The sequence below is a fragment of the Ambystoma mexicanum genome, chromosome 4q (assembly GCF_040938575.1).
Source record: "Ambystoma mexicanum isolate Mex_15411 chromosome 4q, UKY_AmexF1_1, whole genome shotgun sequence".
Classification (NCBI taxonomy): Eukaryota; Metazoa; Chordata; class Amphibia; order Caudata; family Ambystomatidae; genus Ambystoma; species Ambystoma mexicanum.
In genome coordinates, this window is record NC_090928.1 from 1,060,742,589 (window position 1) to 1,060,759,911 (window position 17,323).

Genomic DNA, 17,323 nt, shown 5'->3' on the forward strand with positions numbered 1-17,323 from the left:
GCACCAGATCCCCGGCGCTCTCCAGGGAGGTGCAAGAGTTGTGGCACTGCGCTGTTGCCAAGGGGGGGATGTTCCTCATTCCTTTCCATCTGGCGGTAATAGAAAACAATGTCGCTGACTCCCTCAGCTGGGAGCTGCGTTCTTGCCACGAGTGGGAGCTTCGACAGGATCAAGTGGACAACCTTTTCCTCTCGTGGGGCAATCCCTAGATCGATCTGTTTGTGGCGGCGACGAACACCAAGTACCGGAGGTTCGCCAGCCGGTTTCCCCAGCTGGGGAGCATGGGGGGGAACGCATTCTCCTTCTCTTGGGACGGCCTGTTCCTGTACATGTTACCCCCTGTTGCCACTGCTACTACGAGTAATCAGTCAACTCGGACGGTGCAGGATGATCCTCTTCACGCCAGCGTAGCCGTGGCAAATCTAGTACCCGGACCTTGTCAGCATCCCCTCCCAGGCAAGCTGCCAGTGGTCACGGATTTTCTGGCCAGGGAAGGAGGTGCAATCCTGCACCACGAGCCAGGATCGCTGAACCTGAAGGCCTGGCTCCTGCAGCATTAGAGTTCGGTGGGTACAAGCTGCTGGTGGACTGCAGGGAGGTCCTCGCCAAAGCCAGGGCGTCGTCGACGCTGAAGTGTTACGGACACAAATGGAAGCGCTTTGCGACCTAGTGCCGGTCACAGAAGATTAACCCTCTTAGGGTCACGGCCCCCCAAGGCCTCCTGTACTTGTCTTTGGCTAACTCGGGGCTGGCGCACACCTCCATCAAGGTGCATCTGGTGGCTATCTCCCGCTACACCAGGTCTCCAGGATGGTCTATGCTTTGGTCGAACCGTCTAGTGAAGGAGTTAATCAAAGGACTGTTCTGTTCGTTCCCGCCGGTGAAGGCACCTGCCCCGGTGTGGGAACTCAACATGGTACTGATTAGGCTCATGGGGGCCCATTCGAGCTGATGCATCAAGCTCCGCATAAGTCCCTGTCTTGGAAGACAGCCTTCTTCGTGGCCATAACCTCTTCCAGGAGACGAGGTGAGATCCAGGCCTTGTCCTGCAAGCCACCTTACTTGACTTTCCACGAGACAAGGGTAGTGATGCGGATGCACCCCTCCTTTATGCCCTGCCCAAGGTTCCGTCGGAATTCCATCTCAACAAGCCCTTGGTGTTACTTGTGTTTTTTCCGACACCTTCGTCACCGGCTGAACGGACTTTAAACTCAATTGATGTGGCTCAAGCGCTGAGGTTTTATGTGGCCCGCACAAAGAGTTTCCGGAAGACTTCTCAGCTTTTTGTGAACTTTGGTCCTGTGAACCATGGAAAGGCCTTGTCCAAGGCTTCCATTTCCAGGTGGCTCTCCGGCTGCATCACTCATTGTCACCGTTTGGCCAACCGACCGCTGCCTGGCCATCTGAGAGCCCATTCTACTAGAGCGATCACTGCAACAACGGCCTTCCTGTCTGGGCTGCTACGTGGAGGTCTACACACACCTTCATGAAATTTTACTGCGTCGACAGGGATTCCAGGGTCCATAGTCAGCCAAGCAGTGCTACGCAACCTGTTCGTTTGAAGGTGAGCCTGGTGAGGAAGTAAGAGTAATTGATTCTGTTGAGACTTGCCACCTCCCGTGGTTGTGTATCTATGTACTGCTATGTATTCTTTATTCACGGCCATGTGAATCCATGCCAGACCCCATGCTGGAGAAGGAACATATTACTTACCTGTAACTGTTGTTCTCCAGCATGGGTCTGGCATGGATTCACATGCGAACCCTCCCTCCTGCCCCTCTGCGGCTCTTCTTGGCCATACTGCCACTTTACGTGCTACCAAATCTGAAGATGGCTGCCAGAGGAGGGGCTTAGGGAGAGGGCAGTCATTGGCTGGGGGCAGTATGACCCAGAGCTCAGTGATTGGTTTATAGGAGAAATACAGTTTATAAAAGAAAGTGAAACTGTTTTTTCTTTTACTGAGGATGCCTAGCCCGACGACAGGGAATTGTGAATGCATGCCAGACCACTGCTGGAGAAAAACAGTTACAAGTAAGTAACTTGTTCCTTCTCAGCTCCAATGAAGAACGAAAAGCTTGGGTTAGGATTTCCTTTTCCCTTAGTCCTGGACTCTGGTGAGGGGACTCTGGACGCAGATGTCTTGCTACTGTACAGTCCTCTGGATGCCCACAAAGATCTGGCTGGATTCGGAGTTGGGAAGACAATGTACTCACGGTACCCCGAGTATTGGGCTTCTGCAGCCTTGGAAAGTCACAGCAAGTCGGGGGATGCGCCAAAATAGTTTGTGTCGAGGCTAGTTGGTCCCACCAGCCTAAGGGAGGAAGTCGTCCTTTATGGGACTTCCCTGTCAATTAAAAAAACTGGGTCAGCACAGCTTCAGGGCTTCACCTGGCACTTCGCGGTCCAGGAGGGTGCTGCTGGCGTCTTTTCTCGTCTTCTGCTTCCGATGTTGTCCTCCAGTGGTCGGCTCAGCTCCTAGTCCCAAAAACCTCGCTCTTTTTTTTAAAAACATTTTATTAAATTTTACCAATTCAATACAGACATCACAGTAATGCATTAAATATGAGTTATATCACTATGACCTGTTTCTCGTGGAGTTTGTCAATTGCGGGAACCGTTAATGGCATCGTGGCACTGTGGGGAACAACTTTGAAACCGGCCACTCCCATACTGTTGCCAGTTTCTCTGTTCTCAGCTTTCCTTGGGTGTGGAGCATTGTTCAGTATAGCGGGCTACACTGGAGCCATCTGGTGAGGGTTGGGAATTTGGTCGCATAGTCAAAGAATGGGTCCCAAGTGGTCAATGTTCTGTTCAGGGCGCCTGATCGGATGGCCACGATTTTCTCAGCTTCAGCTATATCCCAGCATTTGAACCACCATAACGCTATCGAAGGTCCCCCTTCGTCTTTCCATAATTTGGCCATAGTGATTTTCACTGCTAGGAGCAGGTGAGTGCATAGGTTGGATATTTGCCCTGATGCGCCGTTTCCTGTTTCGCCCAATAGGACAATGTCTGGATCCCAGGGAATAGATAGCCCAGTGATGTCTTTAATGTGTTTTAATATTTCTCTCCAGAAACTTTCTGCCTTAGGACAGGCCCAGACCATGTGGAACAGTGATCCGGGTACAGGGCAGCCACGCCAGCAGGATCCAGGAGCACTTGGATTGGCCTTCTGAATTTGGGCTGGGGTCAGATAATATCTGTAGCATAATTTATATCCCCCTTCTATATTTGTGACTCATTAAGAGCTTTTGTGCAATCTCGTCCATATATCCCCCCACTCTTCAATCTCTATTTCTCGGCCTAGATCTTTTTCCCACTCCAGCATGTATCTTTCTTTTTTCCCTAGGTCTGTCCTGTCTAGGAATCGATAGATAGTGGAGACTCTACCCCTACTAATTGGTGTATTTAAAGAGAGCTCCAGAGCCGTCAGCTCTCTGGCGCATTTCTCCCGGATTAGTCTGTTAGGCATCCAGTGCCTGATCTGGGCATAATGAGATCTTTCCTGTTCCCCCACTCCAAATTTCACTTTACATCTCTCGAATGTAATGGGGGCACCCCCTTCTAGGAAATTGCTGGTTTTACCTAACCCGCCCTCTATCCAGGACTGGAACTCTCTTTGGTGCCTACCCGGTGAGAAGTTGGGATTGTTGCAGATGGGGGGGTCAGCGGTCCCATGGAACCACGAACCTCCCATCTTCGGGATGCAGCTTTCCAGCAATAGGACGTGACCGCTGTGGCTGCCAGGGGGCCGCTGTTCGTTTGTGGCCTTATGTTTGGCAAATGTGGGAGCTCTGATAATGGGACCGGACACCAGAATTCTTCTATTTGCCTCCATTTCGGTGGAACTGATTCTTGCACCCAGGAGAATGTGTGCGATAATTGGGCAGCTACGGTGTAAAAACCTCGCTTTTTATGTATTTCCCATTCATTCACAGACCTAGGCTGTCAATCACACAGCAGAGTGGCTGTCCTCGAGGACAGCCAGCCGGCAAAGTGGGGCTGGTTTCACTCAGGGCTGAAGCCTGCCAACGGCAAATTACACAAAGGGCTCAAACCTGATGCAAACTGAGTAAAATCCCAGAAGAAACTAACAAGAAATGGCGAAAAAAGAAGGGGCTTTTTTGTGAAAACAGTCACCCTTTGGTGCAGCACTGCAACGGAGGTATCAGCCTGCAGATAAATGTCACTAGGTAATAAAAATGAAACCACTGCCACCCGCCATTCAAGTGAGTTAGTGTAACAAAATGTTACTTGAGGAATGTGTTAAAGGAATTACTATGTAACCCCCCCAACCCCAGCACTCCACACAGGGTGGTGTGTGTGCTGAACCCATAAAGTAAAGGTAAGTAAGACAGGGGTCATCTTACGATTATTGGGTACAGTAGTTCACCCATGAAAATGTAGTTAAACATTAAGCGAAGTCCAAGTGACTTCTCAGTGGTCTCCACAAAAGTAGATGCCTATGGAGTTTACCAGACTCCATAAAACAGTAAGGAACATAGAAAACCATAGACAGAAAAACGCATGGGTGAGTGAGAAAAAGGTCCCACACACTCAGGAGTAAAAATATAAAAGCCCTGAGTCCAGAAAAATAGCTGGGGGGTCTCTAAGGTTAAAGGGAATTGGCACAGAAATTAACATTCTCCCTAACACTGGGTTACACGGCGCTCCAGCCACTTTCCAACGCCTCCTGGATAACCTATTGCAACCCTACTCCGATTTCTGTGGAGCTTATATTGATATTGCCATTTATAGCAAAACCAGGGAGGACAACATTTTCCATCTTTTTACTATTATGAGAGTCCTCAGAGAAGCTGTTCTAACTGCTAATCCATCCAAATGCAGACTGGCCCAATCAGCCTAGATATACCTTGGCTGCTTTGTCAGGAATGGTAATGTACAACCTCAACATGAGAAAGTGAAAGCTGTCCTAGATACCCCTACACCTAAAACTAAGAGACCTCAAAGCCTTTCTAGGGTTAATAGGTTATTACCGTAGGTTTATCCCAAACTTTTTGGATAACACCGCTAGGCTGACAGATAATCGTAAGAACGCTGAGCCCCTGAAACTTAATTGGACTGATTAGGATGATATGTTACACCTTAAAACAAAACCTGTGCCAGAACTTCTAAAGGTAGTAGATTTCTCAAAGGAATTTGTGTTGCAAACAGACGCTTCCCTTACAGGGTTAGGAGCAGCCCTATCACAAGTCTGTGATGGTTTAGAGCATCCCATCTTGTTCACGAGTCACAAACATTTCCCACGTGAAAAAAATTACTCTGTGCTGGAATTGGAGGCCCTTGCCATCAAGTGACCAGGTCCACCTCAGATACTACCATTTGTGAAGAAAGTTCACACTCGTCACGGACCATTCTCCACTAGTGTGGATTATCCAACAAAAAGACTCCAACCCTCGTGTCATGCGATGGTTCCTAGACCTGCAGCTCTACTGTTTCACTGTAGAACACCGAAAAGGTAAAATATCCTTTCCCAGTTAAGCAGATGCAGCTCCATCACATAGAGGTGTCTCACCCGCTAGTCCTGGGGGATCTGTCATCCATGTGGCCAGGACACCGCCATCGCTATTGCATCCAGTTCTTGGGAGTGGACCAGTGTGGGAGGATCACCTGGATGGGGGTAGTCTTCGGGGAGTGTAAGTGGGACACCAAAGGTTGAGGCATGGTATCCCCTTCCTTATGGTGGCACCCCCCCACCCCTCCTGCTTTTCCGACACAAACACTTTCTCATGGGCAGTTCATTGTGAGCGACAACGGACTAACACCAGAGCCTGAAATGTCCCAACACAAGGGTCAGGCAGAGTCAGGCACTTAATGGTAACTACACACATCTGACTCCTATTACTCTTCCCCACACGGATAAAAAGGCGAGCACAAAAGCACACTCTGAGCAAGGCAAAACACGGGAGGAAGCAGCAATTCTGAGATGGCAGTTTAAAATGAGGAGAAAGGCGGCAAGATCGGAAGAGGACGACAGAGGGAATTAGCTTTTCAACACAGAACCGTGACTTTCAAGAAGCTTCAATGAAAAGAAACATAAGACCAGGGTCTGTGTGTCCGTCTGTGTCGGTGCCTGTCTCTGGGGAGTTGTCGGTGTGTCTGTCGTCCATGACTGTCTAGTCCCCGTCCACATCCTTAGTGCCAGAAAGTCTGCTTCTGCGGCGGATGTGAAACCATTGGCTGTTCCTGATCAGGCTACTGTCTGTTTGAATGGTGCAGATCCTTACCATTGGTGGGCTTGGACTTGCTTCCAGCTCGAAGCTTGGTTATCCGAAGACTCCAGAAGTGACCCAGTATCCCTTCCGATGTCCTGCCCAGTGAGGCTGTGCTCCTCTCCTTGATCTCCAAAGACCCTGAGCGGTGCTTCAGCGTTTGGACTAATGGGACCATCTAGTCTTGATGCCTTCTCGAGAATCCAACCCTTCAGAGTCTAGAATAACCAGCTCTCACGTGGGCTACCTTGCCAGCATCGTCCCCGTTCTGAATTGAAGTCTGGAACTTTGGCAGTTGCCAGCTTGTGCCACAGTTAGCCTTCTCCCCGAATCTCATCCCCGAATATCAGCTTTCCACCTTCCAAGGAACCTGTACGGCAGCTGGTATTCCACCTTTCTGTAGGGTTGGTTCCGCCTCTCCTACCTGCCCTTTGTTTACTGCTTTGAAAACATTTCAGTGCATCTCAACCAGTGGCCGATCTAATGATGGAAGAGTTTAGTTACCTGTAAGTGTTGTTGTTCAGCATTAGTATCTTTCATAGATTCATTTGCAACCCGCTCTTCGCATGGCGACAGTATGTTTACCCTAAGATTGCTTTTGAAGAATCTCAAATGGCTTCCAGAGGCAGTCTAAACAAGGCTCTCATGTTGGTCATTGTGAAAATGAGCCAATATACATTGCTGCATAGGCTGCTATGCTTTACTTTAAATTGTATTACTGTTTATATGTTTAGAGTTTTGCCAGCCTGATGATGCGGTAAGCATTCAAAGCATTGTAATCTAGGAACAATACCCCAAAAGGTTTCAGTTAAGTCACACTTTTTTTTTTTAAAGCACATTTGTTTTATATTTTACCCAGGTCCTCGGAGTAGAGACGGCTCTTTTGGCCCCTCTCCTGTGAGTGCAGGAGCACCTTCTCCACCTCTCATGGTGGAAGCAGCAGGTCGTCCCTCATCTACAAGCCTTAACCGTGCCAGGGACGCTCCACGAGGTAAATTCTATTCTTTCATGTAAATGCCCTTAGGTGATGTATATCAGTATTTGTTGTACAGTAATCATTTGTTTAGCAAGGGTTTGGGTAGTAGAATAGTATAGCCTTATAAAACAAGACAGGGCTCATTATCATGGAATAAAGACCAGCTCCCAAGTTATGGCCTGAAGTGAAGCCAAAGGCCATAAGTTGGGGGAAAGGGTCATTATCCAACGTGAAATGAACCCCTACCGAGGTCTAAAAGGTGATTAGCACATAGTTGTAATACCAATAAAGATTTTTGAGTTGTCGGTAGTAAAGTATAAAACATGAGTTTAGTTTTGAGTAGAGGAAATACACAAAAAGTATTAGTATATTAAATGTGGGTTTATTTAATATTTAAATTAAAAAATTGTCCTTCTATGGTAAACATTAAACTCTGCTGAATCTGAAGAGTGTAAGATTGAGCATGTATTACGTGTAATGTTGTTATGCAAAGCTTGTATGCAGTACCTGTTTGGTGCACTACACAACCTTTGGTATAAGCTTGTACTACAAAGTTTGGTAGCGTATTGAGCAGCCAGGCTTATCGCAAGTGGGGTCCATGTGAGCTGTAGGTGAGTTGCACAGAGGTTCACAATAACAGGTATTCAAATAAACATTTACACACGAGGTTTCTTGAATAAACAATTATTAATTTATTTATCGGTCATTTAGAATAAGCCTTCTTCAGAAGGGAGCAATATAGCAATAACACTCAAATACACTACAAAACACACACTTAAGAGTTTGTCAAAGGAAAAGATTAATATGACATAACAAGAGATATCACAAATATTATCAAAGCAGGTAAGTACTTTTGTAAACCCCCCAAAGTTAGTTAACCCCTTCCTGGAAGGAAGACCACACACATTCACAGACGGAAGAAGAGTCATTCGGGGAGCCAGGCTAAGCCAAAGTCAATTGATCAAAAGTCTAGGTGAAACTAAAGCACTTCTCAGAGGTAAGGCAAAGTCTTGCACAATGTTTTAAAAGTCTTTGTAGAAAGAAGAATTCAAAGTAGGGCAACAAGTGGTTTAGGCTTGTGAGGTAAAAAAGCTGCGGTTTAGGCTTGTGAGGTAAAAAAGCTATCAGCAACTCTAAAGAGCAACCACAACAAGTCTCACCAACAGAGAACAAGTGTAGTTACACAACAAGAGGTAAGTGCTCTCAGGCTTTACAGTACCTTTGGAATGAAGAAAAGTGCAGCAGATGGCTTTTTTTCCTGTGCAGCTCTGCAGATCTCACTGTTCCTGGGCCTCAGTCGTGGGGACAAGGGGGACTTCTGGGGAGTCCTGCACTGCAATGGAACGGTCACCACTCGCAACCGGCAATCTTTCCAACAAGTGGCACTTCGGTGTTTCAGCTCCTCGTGACCACCGCAAATAGCAACACCGCGGTTTCTGGCTTTCAAGATGGACTTTCCTTGCGTCTGAGGTCCAGCACTCTGTTGAGGTGGCTCAGGCTCGGTCCAAAAGTTTAGCAAACAAACTCACACCATTCATTAGGACTTTCGTGACTATGTCTCTACAAGACTCTCAAGTGCCTAAAGCTTTAAAAAAAAAGCATTAATAAAGCCACTGTTAAACAAATCGAATTTAGATCCAGAAATAATGAACTATCGACCGGTGGCAAACTTGATGGCCAACAAAAATATTGGAAAAAGTGGCTTGCTCCCAATTCCAAGCAGTTGTAGACAAGGAAGAATTGTTGGACAATCTTCAGTCGGGATTTCACCCGAATCATGGCACAGAGTCGGCGTTGCTGGCCGTACATGACAATTTGTTAAAGGCCGCGGATGGGGGAAGATCAACAGTACTGCTGATGTTGGACCTATCCGCGGCCTTCGACACCGTGAATCATAAGATAATGCCACAACGAATAGGGCAAGTGGGAAAAGCATCCAAAGAAGTGGTGAGATGGTTTGAATCATTTCTTAAAGATAGATCGCAGAGGGTTTCCCAAGGTTCCTCCCTATCCCCTCTCATTTTCAATCTGTACTTTTGCCCAGTTTTCCGAATATTTAAGAAATATGGTTTGTTGTTTCACTCATATGCAGATGACACACAACTATATATGGAACTCCAGAATAGTCAGGATGCCTTCGAAAGAATCAATCAATGCATGGAAGAACGTAAGGAGTGGATGACTGCTAACCTACAGCTAAACGCAGCAAAAACAGAAATTATATTGTTCAGTCCAAAGAATAACATGTCACAGGAAAGACAAAATCCTCCTGCACTGATTTTAGGTGAACAATTGCAGTATACCAAAAAAGTTAAAAACTTAGGCTGCTGGTGGCAGAAAATTTTGGGAAGTGAGAGCCAGGTGGGAGCAAAGGTAAAAGCAGTACATTTTGCACTACGATCCCTACAGAGTATACTACCTTATATTCCAATGGAAGATAGTGCAGCTGTGATGGGGGCAATGACTAACCCCCACTTTGATTACTGCAACAGTTTGCTAGCGGGAATCCCCCAAAAACAAATGGATAAACTTCATAGAGCGCCGAACGCAGCAGTTGGAGTAATCTGGAACCTTAGAAAACGAGATCATGTGTCAGCAATGCGGAGATTCATCTACTGGTTGATGGTGGAGGATAGAATTAAGTTTAAGACAGCATGCCTAGTCTTTAAATGTTTGAAAGGGCTTGCACCCTCGTATTTGGCTGATAAAATTACATCATATCATCCCAAAAGGAACCTACGCTCAAAGGATAAACTCCTGATCTGCACTCCTCGAAATAATTATGTATCAAGAGGGGACAGAAGCTTTAGAGCCTTTAGCCCTAAAGTTTGGAAAGAACTTCCACTGGAAATCAGAACGTGTGAAACGTTGGACATATTAAGGAAGAAATTGAAAACCTTCCTATTAAAATGAGGAAAGTCGTAGAATTAGAGCTCTACCCCTGTTCTTCCTCTGTGTCTCATCGCTCTAGCCTTAGTTAACATCTGCCCCTGAATACAGTTTATTCTGTCTGGTACGCATTATAAATCTTTCAAAATCGAGCTAGACAAAGGGGATACTAAGTAACCCCTCCAGCACCCTATTGTAAGATAGTGTGCAATGGGTCTAGAAAGTTACAAATGTAAGTAAAGTCAATTTCACTTTACTGCTCTTGGAAACAGTAGTTTATCCAAGAGAAGGTATTTAAACCTTTGGGAAATCTGAAAGACTTCCCTGTGTCAGTGCACTCAAGGTGCTGTGCGACACAATGTAAAAGATGATACCTTTGGAGTTTGTCAGACTCCATAACCAAAAGAAACAGCATTCATAAAAATCACATTAAAAACATGAGAGAGTGGGGAAAAAGGGTCTCACTCCCTTAGGTTAAAAAAATCAAGTCCTCAAAATCCAGCAAAGTTGCTGGGGGTCTCTAAGGTGGAGGGAATTAGCACATTTCTGAGAATTCTCCCTAACAAATGTAAAAGTGAATGATTTCTCTATATGAAAGTTAAAGCATTTTTCCATGTTTTATCTTTAACTTTCTTGTTTAAAGGAATCTTGCTGGGCAATTGCGTTGCTGTTTTTTGAATGCAGAGAAATGCATTGTTGTTTCCTGGTCTTCTTCTAAAGTCAAAATGTTTGTAATGCAGTCAATACCAGTAGTTACTGATTGCACGCTGAACATTCTGATTGCATGTGGAGGTTAATTACAGCCTCCGTGTGCCATTATATGTTAAGAGGTAGTTATCAATTATGGTTTAGACTGCATAGGAAGAGCAACATTTAGGTACTATCAACAGTACTGGGGCCGTTCCGCAGAGCTGCCTATCTAACATTATAAATTAAATGAACATCTGACTTTAGAATATCTTTGGAAAGTTTTGTGAAGTGACCTCTGTTGGGATGGGAGGAGCTGCAAATGCACTGGGGGCACTGAGGGGGGGGTCCCAAAAGGTTTTATTTCCCATGTAAGATTTCCTATCAACCATAGACACTATTTCTGTCCCCTTCAGCTAAAACTGCAGGTCAGATCTGCACCAAATTTGTGTGTGAAGCTGACATCTTGTCCAACTTGCGATCTTCACTTGCTAAAAATCTTAGCAATTGACTTAAAAGTTGTCGGCCACCGTTGACTGTGGCTCCACAGGGAGTCTACAGATTCTGAAAAGTTATTCACTGTATTGACACTGGTACTCTTCTCCAGCATGGGGTCTGGCATGGATTCACATGCTCATGAATATTCCCCGTCGTCAGGCTGGGAATCCTCGGTAAAGAAAAAATCAGTATCAGTTTCGTTTCTGATCTGTCTTTCGTAGTAATAACCAATCACTGATCTCTGCGTCATACTGACCACAGCCAATGACGGCCATCTCCTTAAGCCCCGCCTCTGGCAGCCATCTTCAGATTTTTACTGCACGTTCGAGTGTTGGGAATCCTCGTGCTTAGCTCTCGAGCTTTTACTGCTTTTTTCAGGTGAATTTTCACATTTTTTCGGTTAATCGAGCCTCAAGCTCCACCGTTTCTACTCCCGTTAACGGGTTCCCGTTGCGGGATTTTCCTACGCCCCTCAAGGGTGAAGATTTCGTCGAATCAACCTCTTGGAGGATTCCAGAAGATTCGCGGCCTACTTCGAGATGGCCCAGGACGCGAGTTTGTCACCCGAACCCAAGCTGTTTCGCAGCTGCCCTGGATGCGGGCTGCAGAATGTGTTTAAGGAGGACGAACATTCGCAATGCCTCTACTGTCTTCATGGGGACAAGACTCATGTAGAGAAGGACTGCCAGTTCTGCAAGAACTTGTCAGAGCGGACCATGAGGGACCGTCAATCTCGTCTCGCCAGCTGGTTGGAGAAGGGCTCGACGGGTGAGAAGAAGAAGAAAGGGTCCGAGCGGGCTTCTAAGTCCTGTGCGGGCGCCCCGGCGACGGGGGCCCAACACCAGGCCAAGCACCGTGAGTCCGCTGGCTCCGGGAGTGCCGAAAGGTCGGGCTCTTCGGTCACCAGGCAGGGCGCACCTTCCCCGGCACCGTCAACCACGAGCCAGCGCTCCGGTTCGGGGAAGAGGAAGTCCGAGACCCCGGGTAAGCTTCGGGAGAAGCCCCCGTCGGATCTCGGGGGAGGAGGAGCGAGGCGTCGCCCCTCCCCCTAAGGGGAAGGCCCAGGACGCACCTAAGGTGGTGAAGGCCCCTACCCAGCAGGCAAAGGCCTCTATCGAGGCGATCGCGGTGACTCTGGCCAAGCCGGCAGAGACCCCGCCAGCGGAGACTGCCTCCGGGACTAGAGTTTCCCTGCCGCCAAGGAGGGAATCCTCTTTTCAGCCCATCGTCATGGCCCCCATGATGGAACAAGGGGTGGGGGGCCACGGTAGCCTCCTTGAGCTCGGAGTCAGCCTCGGAGGGGGAACTGACCGAGGTCGTGAGGAATCTCGAAGTACTATTCAAGAAGGTTCGGTCCCGCAAGGAAGATCCTCGGGAGATAAACGAGGAAGACGACGATGGCAAGGAAGAGCAGCCTTCCCTTCCGGCGCAGCCGTAACCTAGCCCTCAGGATAGCTCGGCGGCCATTTTGTTTGCGATCCAGTCCTTAGGCTCTGAGATAAGGACGAGATTACCAAGGCCCAGGCCGGAGGACCCGCAACCTGGCCTGTCGGGAAGTCCTCAGAACAAACGACGGAGGACCCAACCCTCTCCTCCGCTCGCCCCCGTAAGGCCTGCAGTTCCCTCCTCATCCTCCCACGAGTCGGGAGATGAGGGTGCGGTAGGCTCGACGACGGGTTCTGAGGGCGACGACGGAACGGGTCTCCCGTCGCACGGGCATCTCCGCCCGACGAGATTGGCTCATTCCACGCCATGATCGCCAGGGCGTCCAAATTGTTCCAGCTCTGCCCAGAGGAGCAGAAAAAGGAAGGTTTGCCTCTATCAGCGCCGGGAGGCCAAGAGGAAGACTGTCTGGGAGGAGGGCCTGTCGGTACTCAAGAACCCCTCCACGGCACCAGCCAAACGAGACCGGTACTAGAAGAAGTACCGGGTCCCCGAGACCGCTCCCCTGCCTCAGGGCCCAGCCAACGCCAGACTCGGTCGTCTCGGCGGCGGCGAAGAAGAAAGCGGTGGGGTCAGGAGCCTCAACGTCGAATTCCCCTCCGGACGGCGATGGAAAGAAGTTGGACGCCATGGGGTGACGACGATCAAAGCAGCCAACTCCCTGGCGATCGTGGCCCGTTACGACAGGGAGCTCTGGTTTAAGATGGCCCCCATATTGGACTTCCTACCGGACGACAAGAGGTCCGAGGCCCTGGAAATACTTCAAGAAGGCGAGGTGGCGTCAGACCCCGCCATAACGGTGGCAACCGATATTGCCGATACCAGGTTCCGCCAGCTGGGCAACAGAGTTTGCCTACGACGACGGGGTTGGCCCCGGGCGACCGACTTCCTTCAGGACGTCCAGACCAGGGTATTGGACATGCCGTTCAACGGCAGCAACTTGTTCGGGAAGGCGGTGGACGAATACCTCCAAGCCATAAAGACGGACACAGAGACGGCCCGCGCCCTAGGAGCCCTTCAGCAACGACGGCCCTTTCGGAGCTCCGGAGGAAGACAGGGGGCCTCCAAAGGATCCAGCGGTGCCTCGTCGTCCTACCGCCAGGCGGCACGCTCCTCGACTCAGGAGGCCTACAGGGGTTGCGGCAAGCAGGGAGCGCCTCGCCGCCGTTGGCAAGGTGGCCAGGGCGGCAAGGCCACCACCTCCAAGCAGGACTGAACCGGCCGTGGCCTCGGGCCCCCTCCGAAGCACCCCGGTGGGAGGCCGGCAGACGAAGTTCATCGGTGTGTGGAAGTCCATCTCCACCGATCGTTGGGTGCTGGATACCCTGGCAAGAGGACACTCTATCGAATTCCTGAAGAAGTGCCCTCACATTCCACCTGTGGCCAGGAAGGAAAATCACGTCCCGCAACTGCTGTTGGAAGTACGGGCGATGCTCAGGAAAGGCGCCCTCCAGCACGTGCTGGGACAGCTGGAGGAAAGCGACTTTCTATCGTCGCTGGACCTGGAGGATGCATACTTCCACGTTCCTATCCTCAGAAGTCACCGAAAGTTCCTCAGGTTCGTCGTCCAGGGACGCCACTACCAATTCAGAGCACTGCCGTTCGGATTGAAGTCGGCCCCCAGGGTCTTTACGAAGTGCCTAGCACCTGTGGCGGCGCGGCTGCGCCTGCAGGGGATTCACGTCTACCCCTACCTGGACGACTGGCTCATCCGCTCAAGGACGAGGGAACTCGCCGTCGAACACACTGCGAGGACCGTCCAGCTACTCACAGACCTGGGATTCGCCAGAAATTACCCAAAGTCCCACCTGGTGCCGTCGCAGGTGGCCCTGTTTCTGGGAGCGAAGCTCGATACAGTAAGGGCATGGCGGCACCGTCGGAAGAACGGACGAAGACCATTGTGGGCAAAGTGCAGCGCCTGCTAGCCACGGATGTGGCCAGGGTGAGGTCCATCAAGCCCCTCCTGGGGATGATGTCCTCTTGCATCTACCTGGTTCGCCTATGCAGACTACGGATGCGCCCTCTTCAAGAATTTCTCGACGCCCGTTGGACGCAGGCGACGGGCACCTTCGAAGACAGGGTCCCTCTCAACGAGGTGTTCCAGCGGGCGATTCAGTGGTGGCGTACCAGGAGACGGTGACGACGGACGCCTCCCCTGAAGGTTCGGGCGCCCACACCGGAGATCTCCACGCAAGAGGCCTCTGGCTCCCGGAGGAGAAGCTCCTGCACATCAACATCCTGGAACTCCGAGCCGTGTTCTGGGCTCTCAAATCGTTCCTCCCGTCGCTCAAGGGCAAGGTGGTGCGGATCTTCACGGACAACACCATGACAATGCTTTACATACGGAAGCAGGGAGGTACCAGATCCCCAGCCCTATCCAAGGAGGCACAGGATCTGTGGCACTGGGCAGTCGCCCAGGGGATGTACCTGGTTCCCTCCCACCTGGCAGGAGAAAGAAACACCATCACCGACTCGCTCAGCAGGGAGCTGCGCGCGTGTCACGAGTGGGAGCTGGGCCAGGATCAGGTGGATCAACTCTCCCGACGATGGGGAAAACCCCAAATCGACCTGTTCGCAACAGCGACGAACTCGAAGTGCCAGAGGTTCGCCAGCAGGTTTCCCCAGCCGAGAAGCATGGGCGATGTGTTCTCGTTCCCCTGGGACGGCCTATACCTGTATGCGTTACCTCCGTTGCCGTTGCTGCTTCGACTCATCAACCAGCTCAAGAGGTCCCGGTGCAGGATGATCCTCGTCGCACCGGCGTGGCCGAGGCAGATCTGGTTCCCGGACCTTCTGGACTTGTCAGCGTCCCCATCCATCAAGCTGTCGGCGGACGCGGATCTTCTCTCCAGAGAAGGAGGCGCCATCTTCCACCACGACCCGGCGTCGCTGAACCTGCAGGCTTGGCTCCTGCGGCGCTAGAGTTTGGAGGGTACGATAAACCGGCCGACTGCAGAGAGGTTCTAGCAAAGGCCAGGGCGTCCTCGACTCTCAAATGCTACGGTCACAAGTGGAAGAGGTTCTCTATCTGGTGCCGAGCACAGAAGTTCAACCCCCTACGGATTACGGCCCCTCAGGTGCTGCCGTACCTGCTATCGCTGGCAAAGGCTGGGCTAGCCCATGCCTCCATTAAGCTTCATCTGGCAGCGATCTCCAGATATACCAGAACCACAGGACGAACATCCCTGTGGTCCCATCGACTGGTGAAAGAGTTTGTGAAAGGACTTTTCCGGTCGTTCCCGCCGGTGAAGGCCCCGGCGTGGGAACTTAACATGGTGCTGTCTAGGCTCATGGGGCCCCCATTCGAGCCGATGCACTCCGCACCGATGAAGTTTGTGTCGTGGAAGACTGCATTCCTGGTGGCCATTACCTCCGCACGACGAGTGGGAGAGATCCAGGCCCTATCCTGCAAAGCACTGTACTTGACTTTCCATGCCTCGAGGGTGGTGCTTAGGACTTTATCCCCAAGGTGCCGTCGGACTTCCATCTTAACGAGCCCCTGGTGTTACCCGTTTTCTTGCCGTCTCCTTCGTCGCCGGCCGAGAGGACTTTGCACTCGCTGGATGTGGCTAGAGCGCTGAAGTTCTACGTGGACCGCACAAACAGTTTTCGGAGGACATCACAGCTGTTTGTGAACTTTGGACCTGTGAATCAAGGGAAGGCTCTCTCGAAGTCTTCGATTTCCAGATGGCTCTCCGGCTGCATCATGCACTGCCACCGGTTGGCTAACCCACCGCTGCCAGGCCGTCCGAGAGCCCATTCGACCAGAGCGATCGCTCCTCTACGGCGTTCCTATCTGGTGTGCCCCTGCTGGACATCTGCAGGGCTGCTACGTGGAGGTCGACGCACACCTTCACGAGATTCTACTGCGTCGATCGGGATTCCAGGGAGGAGTCCAGGGTCGGCCAAGCAGTGCTGCGCAACCTCTTTGCTTAAGGTGAGCCTGGTGAGGAGGTAAGAGATGCTTAATGTTGAGTTGTTGTATTGCTTAATGTTGAGCCTTTGCCACCTCCCGTGGTTGTGCATGTGTGTACTGCTTATGTATTCTTATATTCATGAGCATGTGAATCCATGCCAGACCCCATGCTGGAGAAGGAACAAGTTACTTACCTGTAACTGTTGTTCTCCAGCATGGGTCTGGCATGGATTCACATGCGAACCCTCCCGCTTACCCCTCTGCGGCTCTTCACTTGGTCATCCTGCCACTTCACGTGCTACCAAATCTGAAGATGGCTGCCAGAGACGGGGCTTAGGGAGATGGCAGTCATTGGCTGTGGTCAGTATGACGCAGAGATCAGTGATTGGTTACTGCTACGAAAGACAGATCAGAAACAAAACTGATACTGATTTTTTCTTTACTGAGGATTCCCAGCCTGACGACGGGGAATATTCATGAGCATGTGAATCCATGCCAGACCCATGCTGGAGAACAACAGTTACAGGTAAGTAACTTGTTCCTTAGTCCATAGTCTTCTGTCCTCCGTGCTCGTGGGACATCCCTCAGACGGGACTAAGGCTGGTGTGTGTTGCAAAGCAGCCTTTTGCATTTTCTGCATGGTCCCTCCTCTGTGCATAGAGATTATTGAACTGATAGACA

General features: G+C 50.2%; 1 protein-coding gene across 4 annotated transcripts in view; it reads left to right on the forward strand.

The window, feature by feature from the left end:
* The window catches only part of MIA3 (MIA SH3 domain ER export factor 3), a 1,311,327-nt gene that overhangs the window by 943,017 nt on the left and 350,987 nt on the right, over positions 1 to 17,323 (forward strand). For all 4 annotated transcript variants that reach the window (XM_069608611.1, XM_069608610.1, XM_069608608.1 and 1 more), the window contains exon 25: positions 7,093 to 7,224. In XM_069608611.1, the coding sequence (XP_069464712.1) occupies positions 7,093 to 7,224 (132 nt within the window). The remainder of the gene's footprint in view (positions 1 to 7,092; positions 7,225 to 17,323) is intronic.